The following is a 21,729-nucleotide window of genomic DNA, read 5'->3' as shown; positions in this document are numbered from 1 at the left end:
AATGCCGTTTATAATGTACAACTGTACACAAAAAAATGAAGGGAATTCTTTTCGCTGTTGCAGTCTGAACTTTTCTTCTTCCTTTCCGTTTCTTTTTGAGTTCGCAAAAAACATAGAATATGTACCAATATCCTCCAATATGAAACCAGTCGCTAAAACATCCAACCAAGGGAAACAAGAAAATCCAATTGCGCGCAACCAAACAGAAAGCAAAAAAAAACAAGACACCAAACTCAATCAATAGTAGTAGTAAAACGGGGTCACCTGCCTCTGAATACTCCCTCTCCTCTCTTCTTCTTCGATCAACCACTGCTTCTCCCTGCGGAATTCTTCCTCTTTACGTCGTCTCTCCATTCGCTCTCGATCGAATTTCTCCTTCTCCTTTCGATCATTCTCAAGTTCACTGAGCCTGGCAGCTTCTTTCTGTCGGGCGATATCCTTCTTCAGTTCCTCAAGTCTCATTCTGTCCAAACGTTCGTAATCTGCCATACGCTGCTCTTCCGTAATAAGTCGATGCCCAGGTGCAACAATGATTCCTTCGCTTGGTCGTCTATCATGGCTCTTACGTCGAGCAGCTTCAGCGGCGGTATAAGCAGCAGCAGTTTCAAGCGCAGCCTTAATCATTGTCGGAGATTCTTGGTCTTTCTTTCTACGATCTCTGTCATATTCATCATCGTCTTCTTCTTCAATTGTGTACTGATCCCGTATTCCGGCAAGACTGCTTCGTCGACTAGTGCTAGCGCTGCTAAGTCCAAAGGCCAGATTAGAGTCCAAGGATTCTCGCTTTCGAAGCCACCCTTTGCTACCAGGCTTGCTTTCGTCACTGCTGTCCCCGAATCCCAAAGCGCTATTAACGCTGTTGATACTATCACGGCTGCTGACCCTTCGTGCCTTACGTCGCCCAGTTCGGTTTCGGACAGCCCAGAACTGAAATCCAGTGCCGGTTTCGGGGCTTTGCTTGGACGAATACATTGACGAATCAGACGTATAACCAGAGACATTCGATCCAACACTTCTTCCAAAAGCCAAATCAGAGTCGGTCGACTTTTTGCGCATATGAGAACCTGGTCGGTTTCGTGGAGATGATCCTTCGTCTTCAGAATGGTTGAGGTCGGAAACAACTCCGGGGATAGCCATCGCAGCGGTAGTAGCAGCACCGAGGGCTCCATAACTCTTAGCATTTCCCCTTGAGCGCCCAATTGTGTCATCGCCTCCAAAGTCCATAGATGAATGGCTCGAAGAAAGATCTTCGACAGCACGGTTTTTACCTTTCTTCTTGTCGTGATTTCCCTTGTGTTTCCTTCTCTTACCATGAGAGCTCGAGCTCGAGCTAGAATCGTCGTCGGTATCGAACAGAAAATCACTGCTGGAGGCACTGTCGAAAGTATTCATCGCCGATGGTAACTTGACTCCTCGGATATCATTCGATCGTCTGTTGTAATTTGCCTTGCCCTTCAAGCCATGAATTCTAGTTACGTCGCCTGAAGAGGAGCTGGTTACGGATGGCTTCTGTGAAATCTTCTGTTTTTCCTTCTCCTTCTCCTTTTCCTTCTTGTGAGATGCAACTGCGGCAACGGTGAGAGCAGCAGTACCAGCCACAATAACAGCAGTTTTACCATGATGAGATGATGATGATGATGATGATGATGGCTTTACGACGGTGTTCGTGATAAGAGGGGGCAGGTTGCTTGGTTTAGATGATGCGGAAGCACTAGATTGGCCAGCGAACGCAGTTGCAACAGCTGCAGTAGCACCAACCAATCCAGTAGCAAGAATCTTACCTCCAACCGAAGACCCTGTTTGAGAAACAGTCGGGCTCGAAATCGATGGTCTTTTGCCACCAAGAAATCCTGTAAGAAGCAATGGCTTTGCCGGTTTGGGTGGGGGTTTTGGTTTTCCTGTAGTGGGAGATGTCACACTAGCCAAAGGAGGTGGTGGAGGAGGTTGGTGAGATGGTGGTGCAGGAATATAAGATTGAGACGATTGTGAGTAGGATGTTTGCGAAGAAATAGATGCGGAATGTGAATGAGATGCATGAGCAGCTGCTCCGATAACACCTCCAGCAACGGCAGCGGCCGCAATAGCAGGGACCATGTTTGAAGAGTGCTGCGGTCTAGGAGCTACCAAAACTGGTGATTGAATAGGAACAGGGGACATGGTGGTTAAAGGTCTAGGGGGGGCAACCGTCTGCATATTCGTGTTGATAGCCTGTGGTGGTGGTGCATAAGGACTGGCATAAGTAGGAGCGGTAGATGGAGGTAATGGCGGAAGGTTGGCCAGATTTGAAGGTGTAGTTGTCGATGTAGGGCGCTGCTGGTTTGCAAGTGATTGATCATATGCCATCTCGGCAAGCGTCGCTGCGTCAATAACGGACATCGTTCCGGTAGTCATAGTGGCTCCACCAGTTGCATTAACGCTTGATAACGGAGCGCCTGGTTTCGTAGGAGGAGCATAGCTAAGTTGTACCTGTGTCTGTGGTGGATAACTAGGGTTCGATGGAGCGGTTGAAAACGACGTTGGTGCGGATGCATTAATCGGAGTCTCGGGAATCCCTCCAGGGAGCGAAGAGGTCGGCTCTGCAGTAATCGGTCCACCAAAGAAAGACCCAGACGATTGTTGTGGTGGTTGAGGTCCAGGTCCAGGTTTACCCGCGCCAGTAGTGATGGTCAATTCGTATTGCGAACCCTCCTGAATGGGAATAGCGGCATCGGGATCCACATTATCGGGGTTATAGAATTCAGCCGCCGATCCGCCACCAGGCTTATATTTTGGCGGAACCATAGCTGGAGGCGGAGGAGGGGTTGGCATCTTGGGCGGTGGAGGGCCATAGTAGACACCAGGCTCCTGCTCAGCGAACGGCGTACCATAGTAGTAGGTGTCTGCTTGGCCAGGTCCGTGGTAAGAATCATGACCGGAACTTTTACGTCTAATCGGCGATCCCGGACGAGGTCGCGATTGTGGTTGTGATGTTTGTGATTGAGGTTGTGGTGGTGGTGGCGCTTTCGTCAAATCCTCAGGTTTTGAAGGTTTTGGTTCCGGGGTAATAGAATCAAGAGTACTAGCTCTCGAGGGAACATTTCGAAGTTCATTAATCGATCTTACTCCAAATCTTTGTAGCGGAGAGTTTCTTCCAGTCGTATTAGCCAGTGAAGCGCGTCGCAGTTCGGGTGATGTGATAACAGCTGATGTATCGGATTGTGCGGGAGACCCATTATTCCCAGTTCTATAAGGTTGTTCGTCCACTCCTCTCGAAATAGAGCCTCGGTTCGGATCCCGTTCTCGTTCTCGTTCTTGTTCCTGGGTCCTAGTATTCCGATCAAAGTTTCTCTTCACAAATCCACGTACACTCCTTCCAATGATATCACTCAAATCACGGGGTTCGCTGGAGCTCGGCCGCCTCGGCTGTCTCGTCTGTTCTTCTTGCTCCGGGTCGGAATCCGAATATGCACCATCTCTAGATGCGGTGGATGCGGTGGAACCAGGAGAATCCACCAACCCTTCCCGTCCAGCCAAACGATCCCGGATTTCGGTAGATGACTGAGGAATCAAGAATCTGACACGAGGAACCGAAGGCGGAGGAATCGGATTGGTCAAAATAGATCTTAACGGCCGAGCATTCGGGGTAGTGGAGGAAGCAGGGACGTCGTAACCGCCAAATGGTTCACTGATGGCACGGTTTGCCGGCGGAGGCCTCAGAATGCCAGTAGGATATGAAGAATTCACCGGTGAAGTGACAGTGGGCACATCGTTAGCCGAGGCCGAATGGTCCTGGGGAGGGGGTCTTCGCGACATTGTTCCGTGTGAAGACGCTTCGAAATAATTAAGATATTCTAGATAAATCACGAATTCAAATGCCTGTCAATAACCAGCCGGCTAACTAACCAACCAACCAACCAACACAGCCGTGATATTCCTCACGCGCAAAAGAGCGAAGAGAGGCAAGGCAAAGGGAGGATTCGAAACATACAAAATAGATAAAATGATAGAAGGCGAAAGAGGTCTTTGTAAAAATAATCGACACTTCGCCAGTCGCGGTAAAAGGAAATACGTCACGGATATCGGGATGGGGGGTCCTAAAGCAGTCAGTGTTCTTCAAATCGCGGGATGGTATACCTTGACAATAATAAACGACGATAACAACGGATAAACAATTCGATCAATCAATCAAGACGGCCAGGTCAAAGCAGGCTGAAGCAGTACATCGTGGAAGTACAATAAAGGAGAAAATAGATGATAATCGAAGTCGTAGTTAATGGAAATCGCCAAGTCCAAGTCCAAATCCGAGTCGCGGATTAGTGCAAAAGACACGCGGTTGGCAGGTTGCTGGAAAGGGTGGTTGATTGATGTTGGATGATGAAATTAAGAGAGATGGATCGAGGCAAGTGTGGTTGTTGTTGTTAGTGGAGGTTGCTGGTGTGTGTGTCAGTCTCACTCTCTTCAATAATGCAATCAGGCCGGCCGAGTTATTGATCGCAACTTAACTAACCTCCCACTTTTTGGCTGCTCACTATCAGATATTGGAGAATACGCGCCCCCGGCTTAGTGTCGGATATAAACAACCCACCCACGCTCGTTCATACTAATATTAATCTAGTCTGGCGAGTAATATAACCGAAAGAGCTAAGGGAGAGCGAAAAGAGGGAGAGGGAAGGGGGGAAAAAAGAGGCACAGGCACGGGCTTCGGCGTCGTGGAATTCAAATTGAAAGAAACGAAATTGCTGATGACAAGCTAAAGTCGGTCAGTCAGTGCAATCTCTCCCACGGCAATTCAAAGAGTGGCTGGAACCACACACCCTCCAAAAGGTATGTGGGATGGGTTCAAAACCCAGGAAAGGCCTAGGCAAGCTCCGAGTGCGACCTAACTTACTAACTAAACTATACTCTGGCGGATATGTAGATTCAAATCAGAAATTCGCGATCTAAAATAGATATAGATGTGTCGTGTCGTGTCGTCGTCAGGCTCGTCGCTCACATATGCAGCGAGGGCCGCGGGGTCCTCCATGCACTCCTTCGTCAGCTAGCTGTATGGTCGGACGATGAGATCAAAGACTTGCAGCGGGCAGCGGGCAAGCGGGCAAGCAGCAGGCAAGGCAAGGTCTTCCTAAGCTGTGCTTTGGTGGAGAAGAGATCGAGAGGAATCGAAAGATGCAAAGAGAGAAAAAGGACCCTCTCCGCTTCGAAATTCATTCTTTCCATTCGCCAAACCTACAGCTATTCATTTCGGCATAAGGCAGTATGGAAAAAGTAAAAGCGAAAAGAAAAATCATGTCCTTGCGCTTGCAAGCAAAAGTACATGTACGAATGTAAGTACAGGTACCAGGTTTCAAAAGCTATTCGTTCTGTTCGAGCTCCCCCCAGTCCCAACGTCAAACAGTGCAGCCCATCAAGACCCTCTCAGAAGGTCTAGTGATCGTGCATCCACATACTCCATCGGTAACCTCTACACGAGCTTCGAGATCAAATGTGTGTGAGTCAAAAGTCAGTATGTTCTGTTGTATCGTTTCAAGACATTTCCGTTGACCCACTCAGCGAATCGCTTGCTCCGATTTCCCCCAAAAAATGACCTGCATAACCCTACATTACATAGTACAGGCCATTCTCCCGGTGCATCAACCAAAAATAATCGTGGCCAATGTATGTATGTAAGTACCTCTTCTGGGTAACAAATTATTCGACTACATGTTATAGTACCCCGAGAGCCAGGCTTCTCAATCCTAAGGAATGCGATCTGACTAATCCCAGAATTTTCCAATCCTTGATCGATATTGCATGTGTGCGTAGTACCAGTTGTATGCCGACGTGTCTGAAAAAGACCTATCGGGTACACCCAGCACACACCACCTTCCCAGATTACAATCCTTGCTACTAACCAATCAAAGCCAGGATTCCCTAAACCCTGTCCAGCTGAGCGAAAAGGGTTTTCTGCTTCGCGAAGGCGAAGAGATTACGACAGGTGATCCCTTTAACTTTTTTTTTTCCCTCCCTTTGCCTCGTTTCTGCTGGGTACAAGCTTTCCCCACTTTTCTCTTAGTACTATATATTATAATTCTTGCGCGATATCGATTGGGAAGGCTACCTATCTCCGTGCAGTCGCATCGCAAAAACTCGCGAAATTTTTATCATGTGATGCATCTCTCGACATTGCATCGCAAACTAATTAGCTTAGGACTGCTGCGCTGCGACGGCGCAGAGACAGACACTAGAATGTTGGGCACGTGGGGGCGGATACGCCGATGTCTTGTAAAATATTACGATTGGAAGGATGTATCGGTACCTTGCGGTTTTGAGATGATATCATATCAGGATCTTATATAGGGCTATTGTCGCGAGCCAAAAGATAGGGCGCAGTCGGGACCCGACTAGTCCCACATTCTGTTTCGCGCAAATGCGATTTTGTCACTGTCACATTGATTTATACTTTGACTCGTAGACATCTACATTGTAATTATACTAGCTGAATATCCTGACGATGGAGGTGGCAGATATACTATACCTACCACAATATACTAACAGTTATGTTGTACCCAGTCACGTATCTAGTATTTGTGTATTATTCTCGTAGAAACAGCCCTAGTGCATGGGCATGGATCCATGGAGCGCCGTCGAGTCTCTTATAAGCTTAACTTGAAGCTCGAAGAATATCAAACTCTATGCATACGATGTGTATTCGTAACGATTTGAAAAATTGCAATTTCTTAGATTCGAATTCGTAAATATTAAATGAAACTGAAATCGATGTATCGATGAGTTAACGGCATTTCGGTTTTAACTACATGTATATCCAATATAAAATTCGAAGTTAAGGGTTTTGCAGTCGCATTAATATTGTCAATCAGATATCGATTCTAGATATCAATATAGGTATACAAATTCAAAATATATAGTCCTATATGTGCAAGAGGCTCCAAAATATAGTATAGAATACAAAGACGCTATTACAACTCTAGATATCTAATTCCAAAATACACAGCGCTTGATTTAAGTATTACTCAATTGGTTTCCCAGAAACATCGGTATTACGGTACTAACTATAGTATTAGGCACTTAATACTAAACTACAATTTAACTTTATCCTTAAAACTTCCGAATGTATACATCCCACATGCCAAGTAGCTGATATTAACATATATATATATAAAAGTCTAGGCTTTAGCGTTCTCATTAGGGTTTATACATTTACGAACCTCGAATAATAAACTAGAGATTATATTTATTTGATATAACAAAATATCCTTGGAAATTCCGATCAATAGAAGAATAAAAGAAGAAAATTTGTAGAAAACAGATATTTATTTATTAAAATACGACGTTCACTCTATAGATATCTAGATCTACATATAAAAACTCCATTTCTTCAATTCATGATCAAACCTCATCGATGCAGCGATCCATTCCAATCGCCCAACCAGCATATTTTAAATTTTATAAATCGAAATTCCCAAAATCCCGATTCCGATCTCCAGGTTCCAAGATTCCGATCACATCGCCTTAAACCCTTTTCTGGGGCCCAAACTACAAATGCTCCGCGGTAAACCGGTTTTCCAACATCCCCAAGACTCGACTACCGGTGGGTGGACCCCCCTGTACCGTTTAACTATTCCTAAATAAAGATATATTCTCCGTTATTAATCGATAAGGGAATGTATAATCGAAGGGTTTTATATGTCCCATGTGAAAGGGTTCTAGAGTTGTTCGCGAATTCGGAGGTCAGCCCGTTAACTCTTAAGTTGCATCTACAAGCTTAAGTAGGAGTTAAATCCACGTGGTAGGTACCACAAAGGAAGGTCTCTCTTTGGGTACAAATCAGATAAAGTCTGCATCCATAAGTATATACATAATCCACGTTAAAAAATTCCTTTCCGCGTGTAGATTGACCTCGAAATCGAAATTCCATGTTGCGCCGATCTAGGCACGCTTTGTAGCGTCTAAGATTGATCTTCATACCACACGATCGAGCTCACTATCGTTACTATTGATTAAAGTCGGAGTCAAGACCTCTATCATGAATTGGATCCGACAAGGGCTCTTAAATAAGGCAAGTTAGTCTTTATAGTCTATATATTTGCTACCTACTATGGAATCAATGCTGTCCTAGTTTCTAATACTTAATACCAATCAAAAGTCGGTTCTAACCAAAATCTTTTTATCAATAAATCAATCGTAGTTAAACAATCGTGCTACTTAAACAATCATAACAAAGAATACGCCATAAATATATATATAAATTGAAAATATTTTCTAAATCGGTCTCGAAATTCGATTCAAGCAGGCCCATGGGAATCGATTGCGTATGACGTTTCATATGCATATATGCTATATTATTTGCTCGGTTCGCAGCTTAGGTATGTACATATACGACGACAGTGGTCAGTGGATATACAGGGCCATTACCGTGACCTCTTTCGAAGTCATAATATCGTATCTCCCTATCATTATTACCGCAACCAACTAACCCGATGTAAAGTTTCGGGTAATATCCGTTGATAACGTTCACCAGGCAGACGCGTTCAATATCAATTCCCAGCCATTTAATTTCGTGGCGGTAATTAAATACAAATAGTGGCGTAAAATAGTACCAGCCACATCAACACCTTTTCTCTTGTTGGATTATATGGCCAGGCTCAGATCATGATATCCAAGTACCAAGATGTAGCCCGTATGATGATCCTTTGATTATAAGTAGATCGTAAAATTTATTGATAGTTAACTTGCACTCACCGCTAGTCTGGAGGCACTCACTGCTCGGCTCGAGTCTAATTAATATCCATCCTCCCCTACCAATATAGATAAACTTCCACAGGCCACGGTGGCCAACATTCCCAAAATATAAACTCTGCGGATCTGTCACGACTAAAAGTCCCGTCTTTTTGGCCCGGAGGCCTATCGACTATGTGCGGTGATAGGAAACCGCCCGGGTACGGTAAATTTCCTCCTCCGTCCCCGATTGCTCAACCGACTGCGCAAACGCCTTGACTTTGTTTGGAACGCCAAACCATACCCGGTTCGTAGGGGAGACACCCGCCAGCCCCTCCCTAATTGGGCTGCGGGTTTCCATTGCATGACTGGTGTGCAATGGATGGGCCGCCCCAAAATCATGATCATGTACTAACGGTACGTGACTAAAGATCTTTAAAATATGATAAATCATATTCTAGCTCTGGGATGAGATCGGACCTCCTAATATAATCGTCTAGAATCTATACTCAGGCGTGCAACGGCCGACCAGCCCCGATCATACATTCGTAGTACATAACGGCCGTATGTACATACATAGCTCGAATATATCGATAGTATAGAATACTATACTCGAGTTCCGAGATCAGGTGACAGGTCAATCCCCTTATATATCAACTCCTCCTCATCAAAAAGGAGTCGAAGTTGTATTTCATATCTCGAGACATACGCCTCATTGAGTATTTAAAGATAAACCCTTCAAGGGATTATTATTAATATGCATATAGCCGGTAAAATGTAGGCTCTGAGTTTGGCTCTGGTATGTATCCTGCAATGATATATACCCCCCTCCACATCTTCATGCATAAACCCATTAGTAAAGGGTTACAAGGGGTGGAACGTACACCCCCGGAGGGGATATTGGTCTTGTCAAAGGGCTTCTGCTCTCCGGCTCTCCGCCCGCGACTTTCAACTTCTTCTGCATCTTTGACTGGGTCTCGAACATCGTGTAGGAGGATATGATGTATCCCCCTACCCCCAAACATTTCGATATTCTTTTTATACACCGGTTAAGTTGGTGCAGTAGATATATCGAGGATACTGGCCACGGAGGCCGTAAGCTGATCAACAGCCTTTTCGGCATATCGGTGTATATATCAACCCCAACTAGAAGCTAAGGGAAGTCATAGTTATTATATTCAGAGGTTTACAACCTCTAGCTTTATCGAAGCACTCATACTTAGTGCCGAGACTGAGTTTTTATATATAAAACATCAATGTTTCTAACTAGGACAGTTAGTCTAGTACTCATCCGAATTCAAGCCACGCACCAAATCGTGATATATTTACCTTGCTAACTTCTAGAGTGTTTCTAACTGCCCAGTCTCCTCAATGCTATCCCAACCACCGGTGGTGACACAGAGATATTTTTACAAGGCTCTTCTTCATATCTCTCTCTCAATTAATATATCTCCCCACTCGGTCGAATTTGCAACCTGTTTCTCCTCCTTATGGGTCCCCTAACGATCTAAGGGACCAACGCTTTCTCGGAGGGTATCAGTATGCATATATGATTATATTTTTATGAGGAGACTTGGTCTTATATATTTATGACGACCAACATCGTTGACTTGGTTTACCTTACTAAAAGGATCTTGAAGGATTCGGAACGATGGGTAACCAAATATACCATGGCGATGGTAGGTCAATGTTCATTCCTAGCGGAGTATATATTATGTAGTCTTTCCGTATCTCGCATAGGGGCCTGAGCCGGAGATGGGAGAGAGGGAGGCGAGGAAGGGGGGGACATTATGGAAGTTGCGGCCAGCTTCTCAACAAGACCGAACCCCACACCACGGACTATCGAGCAGATAAATCTCCCATGCCTAGACTATTGGAGAAGATAAGTCTCCCATGCACCCCCTTCAGAGTAGAACCAGTTGTGGGGGAGACATGGGTATGGTCGGGTTGCATTTGCTAGATTTCTTACGAGCGCATATAGGGGGTGGGAATTGGGATCGGGAGGTGGAATGGCATGTTGGCTATGAAGGGAAGAAGGAGATTTGGGAGAGGACGGCTTCCCCTTCTATCGACTCTTCCTGCTACGGATGCCGTAGGATGTTGATTTTCCGATTTCGAGCCAGCTCATAAAAGGTCACTGTCGGCTGAGCTTCTCTAATTGTCTTGACTCGGCATTAATTTCAACATCGTAGCAGGACCAGCCGGGTCGAAGGGGGGAGAAAACACGGTCACGCAGCTGTATACTCTATGAAAAGGCCTGGGCCGTATCAAGGCATCTGGTGTCTATGGCAAAAATACCATGACACGAGATGTACCTCGAACTGCCTAGCTTTCTCATAGAGTGTACAAACTTGCGCCTGTGCGCTTGTATACAGTCCACTCCCCCCCTCCCCCTTCCCTCCGAGCCACCGCCGCTAAGTGGGGGGCTTGCTGCCCGGGCGTGCTCGCATGCAGCCCACTCACCCCCTTTGCAGCGGTGGCTTCCTCCAAATGCCCCGCCACCGGGTCGCCCTTGGCCCATGGTAATTAAACCAGGGCCTACTAGGTTATGAAGATGTAAGTATGTATTTCGATTTTACATGTAAATAGAATAGGATACACTTATCTTACCTGTGAGCCAGGGCTAGAACCGGAGCCCCTTAGCCTCCTCCCTAACAATCGCTACTCGGGCCGGAGCCCTTTCGCCGCCTTCCACCCCCAGCCATTGTGTCCTCAGCCACCTCACGCCCCCTCCATTAGTTAATAAGGGCTAGAAGCCAAGCAGGGCCGGAGCCCACCCCCAAGGCGGTTTTTTGGTGGAGGAGAAGGGGTCGGAGCCCCATCTTCTAACGTCACCCCCACACCAATGAAGGGATGAGCTGGAGGTGGGCAACCCACCATATGGTGGTAGAAGAAGGGCCGGAGCCCCATCTTCTAAATCCACCCCCCACACCCATGAATGACTAGGCTAGACGTGAGCAACCCACCATATGGTGGTAGAAGTAGGGCCGGAGCCCCACCTCTTAACCCGCCAGCCCAGCCCACCCATGGAGAGATGGGCTGGAGGTGGACGGTCCACCATATGGTGGTAGAAGAAGGGCCGGAGCCCCATCTTCTAACGCCACCTCCCCAACCCATGAATGGCTAGGGTAGACCTGAGGGACCCACCATATGGTGGTAGGGCCGGAGCCCCATCTTCTAACCCGCCAGCCCAGCACACCCATGGAAAGATGGGCTGGAGGTGGACGGTCCACCATATGGTGGTAGAAGCAGGGCCGGAGCCCCACCTCTTAACCCCCAGCCCATCCCCATTCATTGAGGGATGACGAAGGCGGACGACCCACCATATGGTGGTAGAAGCAGGGCCGGAGCCCCACTTCCTAACCCCCCAGCCCACCCCCCACTGATTGTGGAATAACGAAACTGGACGGCCCACCCACAGTATGGTGGTAGGAGAAGGGCCGGAGCCCCCTCTTCATAGACCATGCTCCCCTCCCCCAACAATGAAGGGAGGGGTGCCCACCTTCGTCTCCCGGGTGTAGGCTCAGCTCAGCCCAGGCCCAGCCAATGAGGGATGGGCGGGGCCGGAGCCCCCTCTTATCCACGGACAATGACCTTTGTGCATTGGAGGAGGCAATTGAACTGTTTATTTTATTTATCTATTAGCTATAACTCGAAATATACGTAGATACAAAGATGGGTAGATAGATAGATAACATACCGTAGCAAGAAGCACGCAGCAGCTCATCGTATATTGCAACATCTCAGCCTCCCGCTCCCCCACCATAGCTGCGTAAAACGCGTCTTTTCTAAGGAAGCATGAAGAGGAAGGCGTAAGAAGCCGTGATAGTAAAAGCCTGCGTGGAGAGAAGAGGGAGAAGAAACGTCGTGAGGATGTTAGCTAGCTTTTGATAAGCTAGCTAGAAGGAGATGAAGAGGACGTGAAAAAAGAATGTGAGGAGAACGTGAGATGGAAGGAAGATATGTAGCTTAAATAACGAGAGCGTGAGGATAAAAGGGGACGGAGGGAAAAAGACGTTGCTGAAAGACTTATAGGGCACAACGCAGAGCGTGACGGGGAGCGTGTGGTATTCTTTCAAGGAACCCTCTTTGGGACTTCGCAACACATTTCACCAAAGGCTGCGCAACACAGCAACGCATCCTATTCAGGACGCAACACATCAAATCCATTCAGAACGCAACGCATCACACAGTCTGCGCAGCCCTCACATACACCTACGTCATAGCCCTACACATGGGTCGAACGCGATATCGATAAGACCACCCATTAGTGATTGCTCAATTGATCCTCAAATATTTCACAAATCTACTCTCCACGATAAAGATAAATGGTGATACTGATAGTGAATGATCAGGGAATAATTTTCCATTTCATAAAACCCCCGACTTTTCGAAAGCCTCTGAAGCTTTTCGTATGAAAATAAACTCCCCATAGAACAGGAACAAGAAGAACCACAGCATTAACTAACAGGAATCTATCAAGAGCATACAACTATAACTCCTCAGAAGTGAAATATAACAAAAACCAAACCGATACAAAAAATCCACAATCCAGAACAAACCCCATTGAATTTCCCATAATTGAAAATTGCTTTTTATTTTTTCTCTATTCCCATTTTTTATTCATCTCAGCCATCTTTTTCTATGCATGATAGTTGCGCGTCTGTATGGCCGTTTAAACCCCGTTGGCAATAGCACCGCTTCCATTCTCGTGGATATTCTTGGTCAAAGTAGTCATACTATTTCCAAACAGTTAGCAATCATGTCCTTATCAAATAGGAGACGAAGAAAAATACTCACAAGCTATAGAAAGCCAACGGGCTAGCACTTGGTCCACATCGGTAAACGAATCGACTGGCCAAGTAACTTCCAAAGATAGCTTTCAAATAACCTTCTGGGACCCTCTTAACCAAAGTCTCCAATCCCAACTTCTTGACCAACAAACCGGGCAAAGCAGCTCCCAAAACGTTCTTCCTCAACTCCACATCTGACCACAACGAGGTCTTCTGCAGTTCCTCATCGAGGTTGGTGATAGCGTAGGAAAGGTCGTCGGAGATGAGGGAGCGTGGGCGGCCGGTACGTTCGTGTTCAGCCCAGATGGCCTCGAACTCGAGACGTGCATTGTTCTTGATGATGTTCTGGACTTCCTTGACGTATTCACCATAGAACTCGGGCTTGGAACCATCCTCCTTGATGCACATGTTCTCGATAAACCCGGCATCATCGAAGGAGAGGGATGCCAAGACCTCAAGCGAAGATGAAGTGACACCACCCTTGTTCGCAGACGCGTCCTTGAAGAGAATGGCACCGGCCTTCTCAAGTCTGATCTTCGCATCTTGGGAGATGAAAAGATTGGCGCCCTCGACAATATATGGAATCCTCGACTTGCCATCTTCGTCGATCAGCTGGCCGACGTTGCCAGACTCGATAGCCTCGGGACGACCACCGCATGGAGTGAAGATATCGGCAGCGATATCCTTAAGGTGGAAAGTGTTACGGAAGATGGTACCGTTGGGGACATACTCGCCGCTTGGGAGCTTGATCTTGCTTTCATCGACAAGAACGCGGTAACCCTGCTTGGAAAGCTTGCTAGTGTCGAATTCGGAGATCATAACACGATTCTTAGCAAGGCGGATGAGTTCGTCGCGGTCAAGACCGTTGGGGTCAACCAGAACACCGCTGCCATCAACAATAGCAACATACTTCTCGTTGGAGAGGAGGATCTCGTTGGATCCGAGATCGCCGTCGGGACCACCGGTTTGCATCTTTCGGACGAGGGATGGATCGATCTTGAGCTTGCGGTAGATACCCAAAACGTACTCACGAACACTGAGAGAGGTCATACCGTACTCGTCGTGGGGGATACCACCGAGACGTGGAGACTTGCCGGTGAAGAAAGACTTCCACCATGGAGCACCACGGATGCGGGCATGCTCGGTAGCCCAGTTGACAAGACCAGCAGTGTTCTCATCAGGTCCCATGAACAAGATTTCGGGTTTACCGTGAAGATCGACGATGGGGTCCTTGATACCGGGGGAGGTAGGTGGGAGAAGCAAGTCGAGGATAGAGTCGATATACTTCTGGAAAGCCTGGGTAGCCTTATCCTGCGAATTATAGTCGAGGAGCACAACACCCTTGCTACCACCTTCAGGAATATCCTTGTTCTTACGCTGCTGCGTGTTCGCGAGATTGTAGTTCTCGTCAAACATGCTGCGAACGTTGATAGAGTAGGCCTCACGGTTCCTGCTCTTAACGATACGGATACCTCCGCGAGCAATATCACGGAAGCGGAGATGGAAACCTCGGAATTCGGATCCGATAACGAGGAACATTCCGTAGAGAGGTTGAGGATACTCAATGGACGGCAAGAAAGCCGGGTTGAGTCGGAAGCTCAAGGCAACTTTTGTTGGAGTGTAAAAGTTGGTCTTGAGGACGTGCTGATTGAACAGCTGGAAGGACTCCATAACGGTAGCCTGGTGATCATTGGCAACAGTGGTGCGGATGTGGTTAACGATCTCCTCGGGCTTGAGGACTGGATCTTGGCGCAGTCTCTGGTAAGATAGAGTTGGGATGAAGTCGTCGGTCTCACCACGGGTCTGAACGTAGTGAGCATTGGCAAACTGTAAGTACAATGGGCGGACGAGCTGAGGATACTCCGAGATGATCTCGGTGATGTACTCGGCGGTGAAGGTTTCCTGACGGAGACGACGCTTGATCTTGGTCAAGACCTCGATATGGGCGGTGTTATTGGAGTCCAAGAGGCTCAAAAGCGAGCTGTATTCGTTACCGAGTCTGTTGAGGAAGTGGGTAATGAAGGTAGAGACGCAGTGAGCGTAGATGGTCTCCTGAAGACTCAAGTCGCCACGGATGAAGTGCTTCTGGAAGCTGTTCTGTGGGATACAGTACAACAGGGAGACTTCCTTCATGATCTGATGGATGGAAGCCTCAATTGGTGGGTGCTTAACAGTGGGACCGGCACCAGTCGGCATCAAATAGAGCGACATGACGGTAACACCGTTAGAGAACTGCTCGACATACTTGCGAGCGGAAGTAACACCGTAGTAATGGTAAAGATCGCTCATGGCGCTGAAGAGACCCTTAGCACTTCGCTGTCTGTAACCAATGATCAAACGCTTCTCACGGGTTCCTTGGACCTCGAACATCTCAATAACCGGGCCGGTTCTCTCGACAACGGCTTGGACGATGCTTCCGTAGAGCTCCTTGGTGTTCTCGGAAGCCTTCTCGAGGAACATTTTATCCGCAATCTTGGTGATATCGGTTTCATTCTCGTTGGGCTGGGTCTCCTCGAACTGACACTGGTAGACGAAGTAGCATCGTAGCTGAGCTTGGCTGTCACCTCCGAGAGACTCGACGGAACGGAAGGTTTCGACTCTATATGCTTTTCCGGGGTGAGAGTCGTTGAGGTACTTTTCGTCGATACGGGTTTCGTATCTTGGGCCTTCGAGGACGGAGACACCGGGGGTGGAGGTATCAATGTAGACGGCGTGGTCTATCCCATTTTGTATTTGTATGATTAGCCTTTAGCCTTTTAATTTGAAAATCTTGAACAGATGACAGGAAAGATGTGCATACCAGTGCCTTCACGGTCTAATCTGATTTCGAAACGCTTGTCAGCTCTGGAGAAGGCGGCAACTTTGCCAGCGTAGAGGGCGAGGATGTGGTTGGCAATTGTCTCGACAGACTCGGACTTGAAGTACATGTCTAGTTTTGCCTTCCGTTAGTATCTCCAATTGACTAGGTTAGAAAGGTATCGATCTTACCATCAATGCCGAGTTTGGTGTAGAACCATTCGACTTCATCGTCAATGAAGGCAGCAGGGATGAAACCAGAAGCCTCAATGGTGCCAATGACTATCAAAAACCGATATTAGCCGCAACATTCAGCTATAATTCACTAATAACCACCAGATAGGAATGAGCTGGGAACATACCGGCTTCCATCTGCTGCTCCTTTCCTTCGAACTTGGGAGCAACATAACCGGACGAGGTATCGGTGATTATTCTTCTGGTTGAACCTCCAGGAATGCTGAGATGGAAGGGATGTGGCGAAGGATGTCTGGATTCATCCTTGCTTGTGAGAGTAGGCGGTAAGAAATTCCTGTGAGCCGCCATTGTGTGATATTACGATGTCTAATGTGTCCGTATGAAGGACGAGGGAGGTAGATAAAGTGTAGGTGTGTAGATGTAGATGTATTGCAGGGTGAGGAGGAAGAGGAGCTAATGGAGCTAAGGGAGCTTAGTGAGGGAGTGTATGTGTGTTGGCTGGCGGTGGTGGTTGTCCTTTCGGTGAACAAGATAGCGGGCAGACACGGTATTTAAACAGCACACCGCTCTGTAATATGGAGAATTACGTAGCTGTAAGAAATACGTTCTTCGGCCGATGGAAATCCAGAAAAATAAAATAAAAAGATGAAATAAAATAACAAAAAACGTGATCGTGCTTGAAAGTGGAAGTTCTGTTGGTTCCTGTTAGTCAAGTTTTAGGTCAGAGCTATGAGGATGTCTGGGTAGCATCGGGAGCTTTGCCGAAAGCAAACAGGCCGCAGCTCGGGCATTCTCCCGGCACTACACTGCATTGCTTCCTGTCTCTCTCAACCTGAGCCCGGACACACTTTCGAAGATGACAGGGGTATTGTGTCCTCTCATGGAAATCGAAGCAGGAAAAAGAAAAATGAAGGTATGTATGTATGGATGGATGTATCTTACCGTATGTATTGTCTGGTTATACAAGCTGATGCAATCTGATATAAGAAATATAGCAAAGGAAGATAATGAACATACGTCGAGGCGGGTGAATACGAAAGCTGGCCGGGCAAGACGGCCTCCTTTTTATAATCAATCAATCAATCGAATCACACGTCTATGTTACGTCCGTATACATAAGCTATCAATGATGATAGATAAGAGAAGCCTCGACTCGACTGGACTGTCCCAAAGGAGCTCGGTCTCTATCTATCTCAGTCTCAGTCTCAGTCGCAGTCTCGATCAATCTCTCACTTGTTCACAAGACCAGGTGATAGGATGAATTAATGAACGAACCCACGAACTCTGCAGTCACTCGGTCACTCACTCTTCGGATAAACCGCGAGATAAAGCAAGCAAGCAACCCCCAGTCAACCCTTCCCAAAAGAATCACCCAGAGAGAGGTTGACTCTTTTGAAGTCTATTTCCCCCAAAGAATGTGAATAGAGAATGGAGTATATTTTCGAATTAAGACTGCCGACGCGTGATGAGTATGTGATAACTTGATCTCAAATATAGAAAGAAAGAAAAGGCTAACATTCAGGAATTCCAGACAATGTCAGGGACTTTCTGGCCTACTCCTTATATACCCGTTGTCTCCTCTTATCTATCTCTACCTACCTATCTCCAATTAATTATCTATCATCTGTCGCGATATCGAAAGATATCAACAGATATCATCATCTCACCATATCAGTTCAAATCCACAGTATATGCGAGTGTACTAACATACTATTGTTAACATGATACTGACAGTACAGTCTGCATGCGGATATTCGGTGATACCAAAAACTCCTTTTTTTCTCAGACCCAATCTTACTGGACATGCCGACAGAAACAAAAAGAAAAGAAAACACTGCAGCTGATCGGGGCTGCAGGTACCTTATTTACCTCTGCTACTACATCTACCCTGAAAGCTTCTCAGCTCCAGCTTGACCATCTATTCTTTTTTTTTTCTGTGGGGTGGTATTGTTCGGGACGGTACCGGGGTCGGTTACATGGTGCTCTGTACTATTAATATTCCCCAGCATTTCCAACCAATACTATACTACAGATGCCCCTCGAGCTCGTACAAGATCAAGAAGGAAGCTGTCCATACAGTCAAAAAAAACCCCCCCCATGATCAGCGAAGCAAATACCAAAAAAAATGTCGTCATAGAAAGAATATTCTACTCGAATACTCTAGCCACATAGCCACCGTCCTGATCTGGTCAAGAAACTGTGGCGAAATCTCTTCTTTTTTTCCTTCATAAGCTTAAAAGAAGGATCTATTTTTAAACAAAAAGAGAGAGTATCGCCGCATCCCCGGAATACCTCAACGTCCTCCGTGCGAACCATCAACACCTCTGTTCACTCATCGTTACAATTACCTAAAATTTTTAAGAAAATTTCCACCATCTTTTGTTGAAATAAAATAACGAAATGTTCTGAAATCACTCATCAAGAGCTCACTTGGTTACTCGTCAAATATTGCGTATACATTACTTACATACGAGGACCGTGACCAACTTAAAAACACCTCACTCGGTACGCATCAAAAAGTATCAACCCGCACCTCAAATCTAGCAACTGTTGCCGCTTCACCAGTTTTTCAAAAAACCAGGCAACCCTCATGATTCGATGCGAGGAGCAAAGACGGGGAAAAAAATTCAAAAAATTCTGTCAAGTCTAAACCATTCCAGTCTCAAAATCCGGGGAAACCCTGCACATCCCATCGGGAGCTCTAGTTGATTAAAAGAAATTTCTTTAGAATGTTCCGCCTGACTTCCTTCGTGGTAGGGCTAGCCTTGGCCTTTCACTCTTCTTTCGAATAGTAAGTCAATATGGGGCCATGACCATGGGGGGAGTGTGGAAATCTGTGGAGAAACCGCTTTACATCGGCTTCTTCCCGCTTTTCATCTTCAACTTACGAGACTATAATATTCTCCAAATGAGGCGAGAAAGAGGGGAATATGGGGCTCAATTACCTAATTATAATACGACCCATGGGTTTGTAACTCTTCAAACAAGACATCATTCGTATAAAAGTATTTTTCTTAAGTGAGAGAAAAAATTTTCTCGCTTCCAAACTTCGCGATCAATTGTAAAATAGGTAACAAGAGGAAGCTCTAGACCCGTCGGCATTAGCGTAGCTTAAGCTTTCCTTTTCCCATCCTGCAGTGCATAACGCATGCCAATCCACATCAACCATTCGAAAAGAAAAAAAAACAGAGTCAGGTCGGTCTGCAATACATCCAAACATAAAGTATTATACTGAGCTCTTCAAAAAAAGGAACTCCCAAATTTTTGATGCATATGGCGCAATTATTATCTAGTAATCGAGGGGTAATCGAGAAGATTTTATGGGGTAATGTGTTGCTGCAGCCTTTTTGTCTGTTTCAACCAATAAAATGTACACGTTGTACCTGCTGGCATGGCAGGTGGCCGACTGGTACTTCGGCTGCCCTCCTCGAACTCTTTTTTTTTTTTTTTTAACCCCAGGGAGCGGCTTCCACGGCCCCAGAATTACGGATGCCTCCCGTGGCACTAAGATCGTTAAATATGGGGGCGACTACAATTAATTATAGATCACGAGATTTGGGGGGGATATTACCTGTTATTTCGCTCATGTTTCTTATTTTTCTTATTCTGATTCTTCTTACTTGACGATATAATATATCGTTCCAACAGTTAGTTACACAGACGACAAAGAGACGTCTATACGAGAGAGAGCTCGTGAGCATGATCTTTTTTATTCTCGTCGGATTCGATTTTGATATATAATATATCGCTCATATGCATACTTCCGAAGAGAATATCTAGTTATTATATCGTAATGAGCAATCAAATCACGAAATCTCAGTTAGTTCGCAAAAGTTACAATCACCATTCCCAACATTCTTCGTCAATATCAGATCTCGTCAGACCACATCACCATGGTGGAATCTTGCAACTTAAACTATTACCCTATAGTATACTAGTATCATGTGCACTATTCACAAAAATTCCAAAATGTGAATCTAACAGGGGAAATTTAGCTGGTTGAAAAGCATATGCAATTCGATTTCTCTATCACACAACAATAATATCACACTCTCCTCGAAGTAACTCCACATTCGCACTCTTCCAAAAGCTTCAAACCCACATACACCAAACCCACCCAAACTTCCAAACTTGCAAAGAGAAGAAAGGAAAAAGGTTAACTAGTAGAAGACATATTTTTTTTTTCTTATTGCACAACCTCCTTCGGAATCCCACCCCATTCGTTCCTAACCTTCAACATTTCCTTTGCAATACTTTCATTCGTCTCATGTGGTCGAAAAGCTGTATTCCGTCCCAGGGTCCGATACAATCCCACCGTCAACCATCATCATCTCACCTAAAAGAAAAAACAAAGGAATGACTGAAAAGGACGATAATAAACAGTTCTTTGTAATGCAGGATCGATCGATCGATCCCCCAAAGTGTAAAAGAGAATCCTAGACCGATAGATAGAGTATTCCCGTAGATCTCGAGAAAGGACTCTGATGATACAAAAGACCGATAACAGGGAACAGAAATCAACCAATTAGCCCCATATCCGTGGCATAATGTTTTTCAAATTTATGACTTTTTCCAAAGAATAAAGAAAGGATAAAACGGAAATCGAATCAGTCGATTCTTCAAAAAAAAAAAAGTCAAAACGAAAAACCAATCGATCAAGAAACCGGAATGAAGAAAACAAAAAGGAAGGAGAGGGGCTAAAAAATCGTACAAGAAGGCGTAGACCCCATCGGTGGATACTCATCATCAGCATCCCCAGGTTTCTTCTCACAAGTACACCATTGCTCCTTTGGAACCGAGTCTAGTACACTCGGTTTATGCATGCCGCAACCTATTTTAAAAATCAAGATCCAATCAGCAGTCGCTCACTCACTCCCACACACAGAAATTATCTACCAGCATTTAGAAAACCGGGGAAGGGGAAAAACATACCAAACCAGGTCTTGCCGTCTACTCATATGCAAGTGCGGGAAGTCAGCCTCATGATCGATCTAGGGTCTTATTAGTTTTAAGGTGGGGAGGTTTTGACTTACTGCAAGTACTGCAAGTTGCAGAGCGGCACATCTTTGGAATGTAGGTAAAGGAGGAGTTGACGAATAGGAGTCCGTGTGTGTGGAAGTTGGGATTAACTATATATGCGGGGTTACGTCTGGAGCCGAAGTAGTTTTTTTTATAATGTAATGTATGTGAAAGAAGTAAAAAGGTTAAGCGGGAGTTTGCGAAAATGATGCAATCGGGTGTAGTCTAAGCT

The 21,729-nt window shown here is 45.9% G+C and overlaps 2 protein-coding genes across 2 annotated transcripts in view; both read right to left on the bottom strand.

Annotated features, from left to right (window-relative positions):
• Window positions 1-3,792, bottom strand: part of AOL_s00080g372 (uncharacterized protein) — a gene marked incomplete at both ends in the record, with an annotated part of 38,325 nt that extends 34,533 nt beyond the window's left edge. Inside the window, one exon of the mRNA XM_011124747.1 lies at window positions 257-3,792. Coding sequence (XP_011123049.1) covers window positions 257-3,792 — 3,536 coding nt within the window. The remainder of the gene's footprint in view (window positions 1-256) is intronic.
• Window positions 3,793-13,369: 9,577 nt separating this feature from the next.
• On the bottom strand, window positions 13,370-16,826 carry AOL_s00080g371 (uncharacterized protein; the record flags this gene model as incomplete). The annotated part of the gene is made up of 5 exons (XM_011124746.1): window positions 13,370-13,433; window positions 13,495-16,204; window positions 16,288-16,416; window positions 16,476-16,565; window positions 16,646-16,826. 5 exons carry the CDS (start codon window positions 16,824-16,826, stop codon window positions 13,370-13,372), a joined length of 3,174 nt encoding a protein of 1,057 aa, XP_011123048.1.
• Window positions 16,827-21,729: the final 4,903 nt, after the last annotated feature.

The sequence above is a fragment of the Orbilia oligospora genome, assembly GCF_000225545.1.
Source record: "Orbilia oligospora ATCC 24927 unplaced genomic scaffold scaffold00080, whole genome shotgun sequence".
NCBI classification, from domain to species: Eukaryota; Fungi; Ascomycota; class Orbiliomycetes; order Orbiliales; family Orbiliaceae; genus Orbilia; species Orbilia oligospora.
The sequence above is the reverse complement of the archived record's forward strand: the minus strand, read 5'-3'. Positions and strand labels throughout refer to the sequence as shown.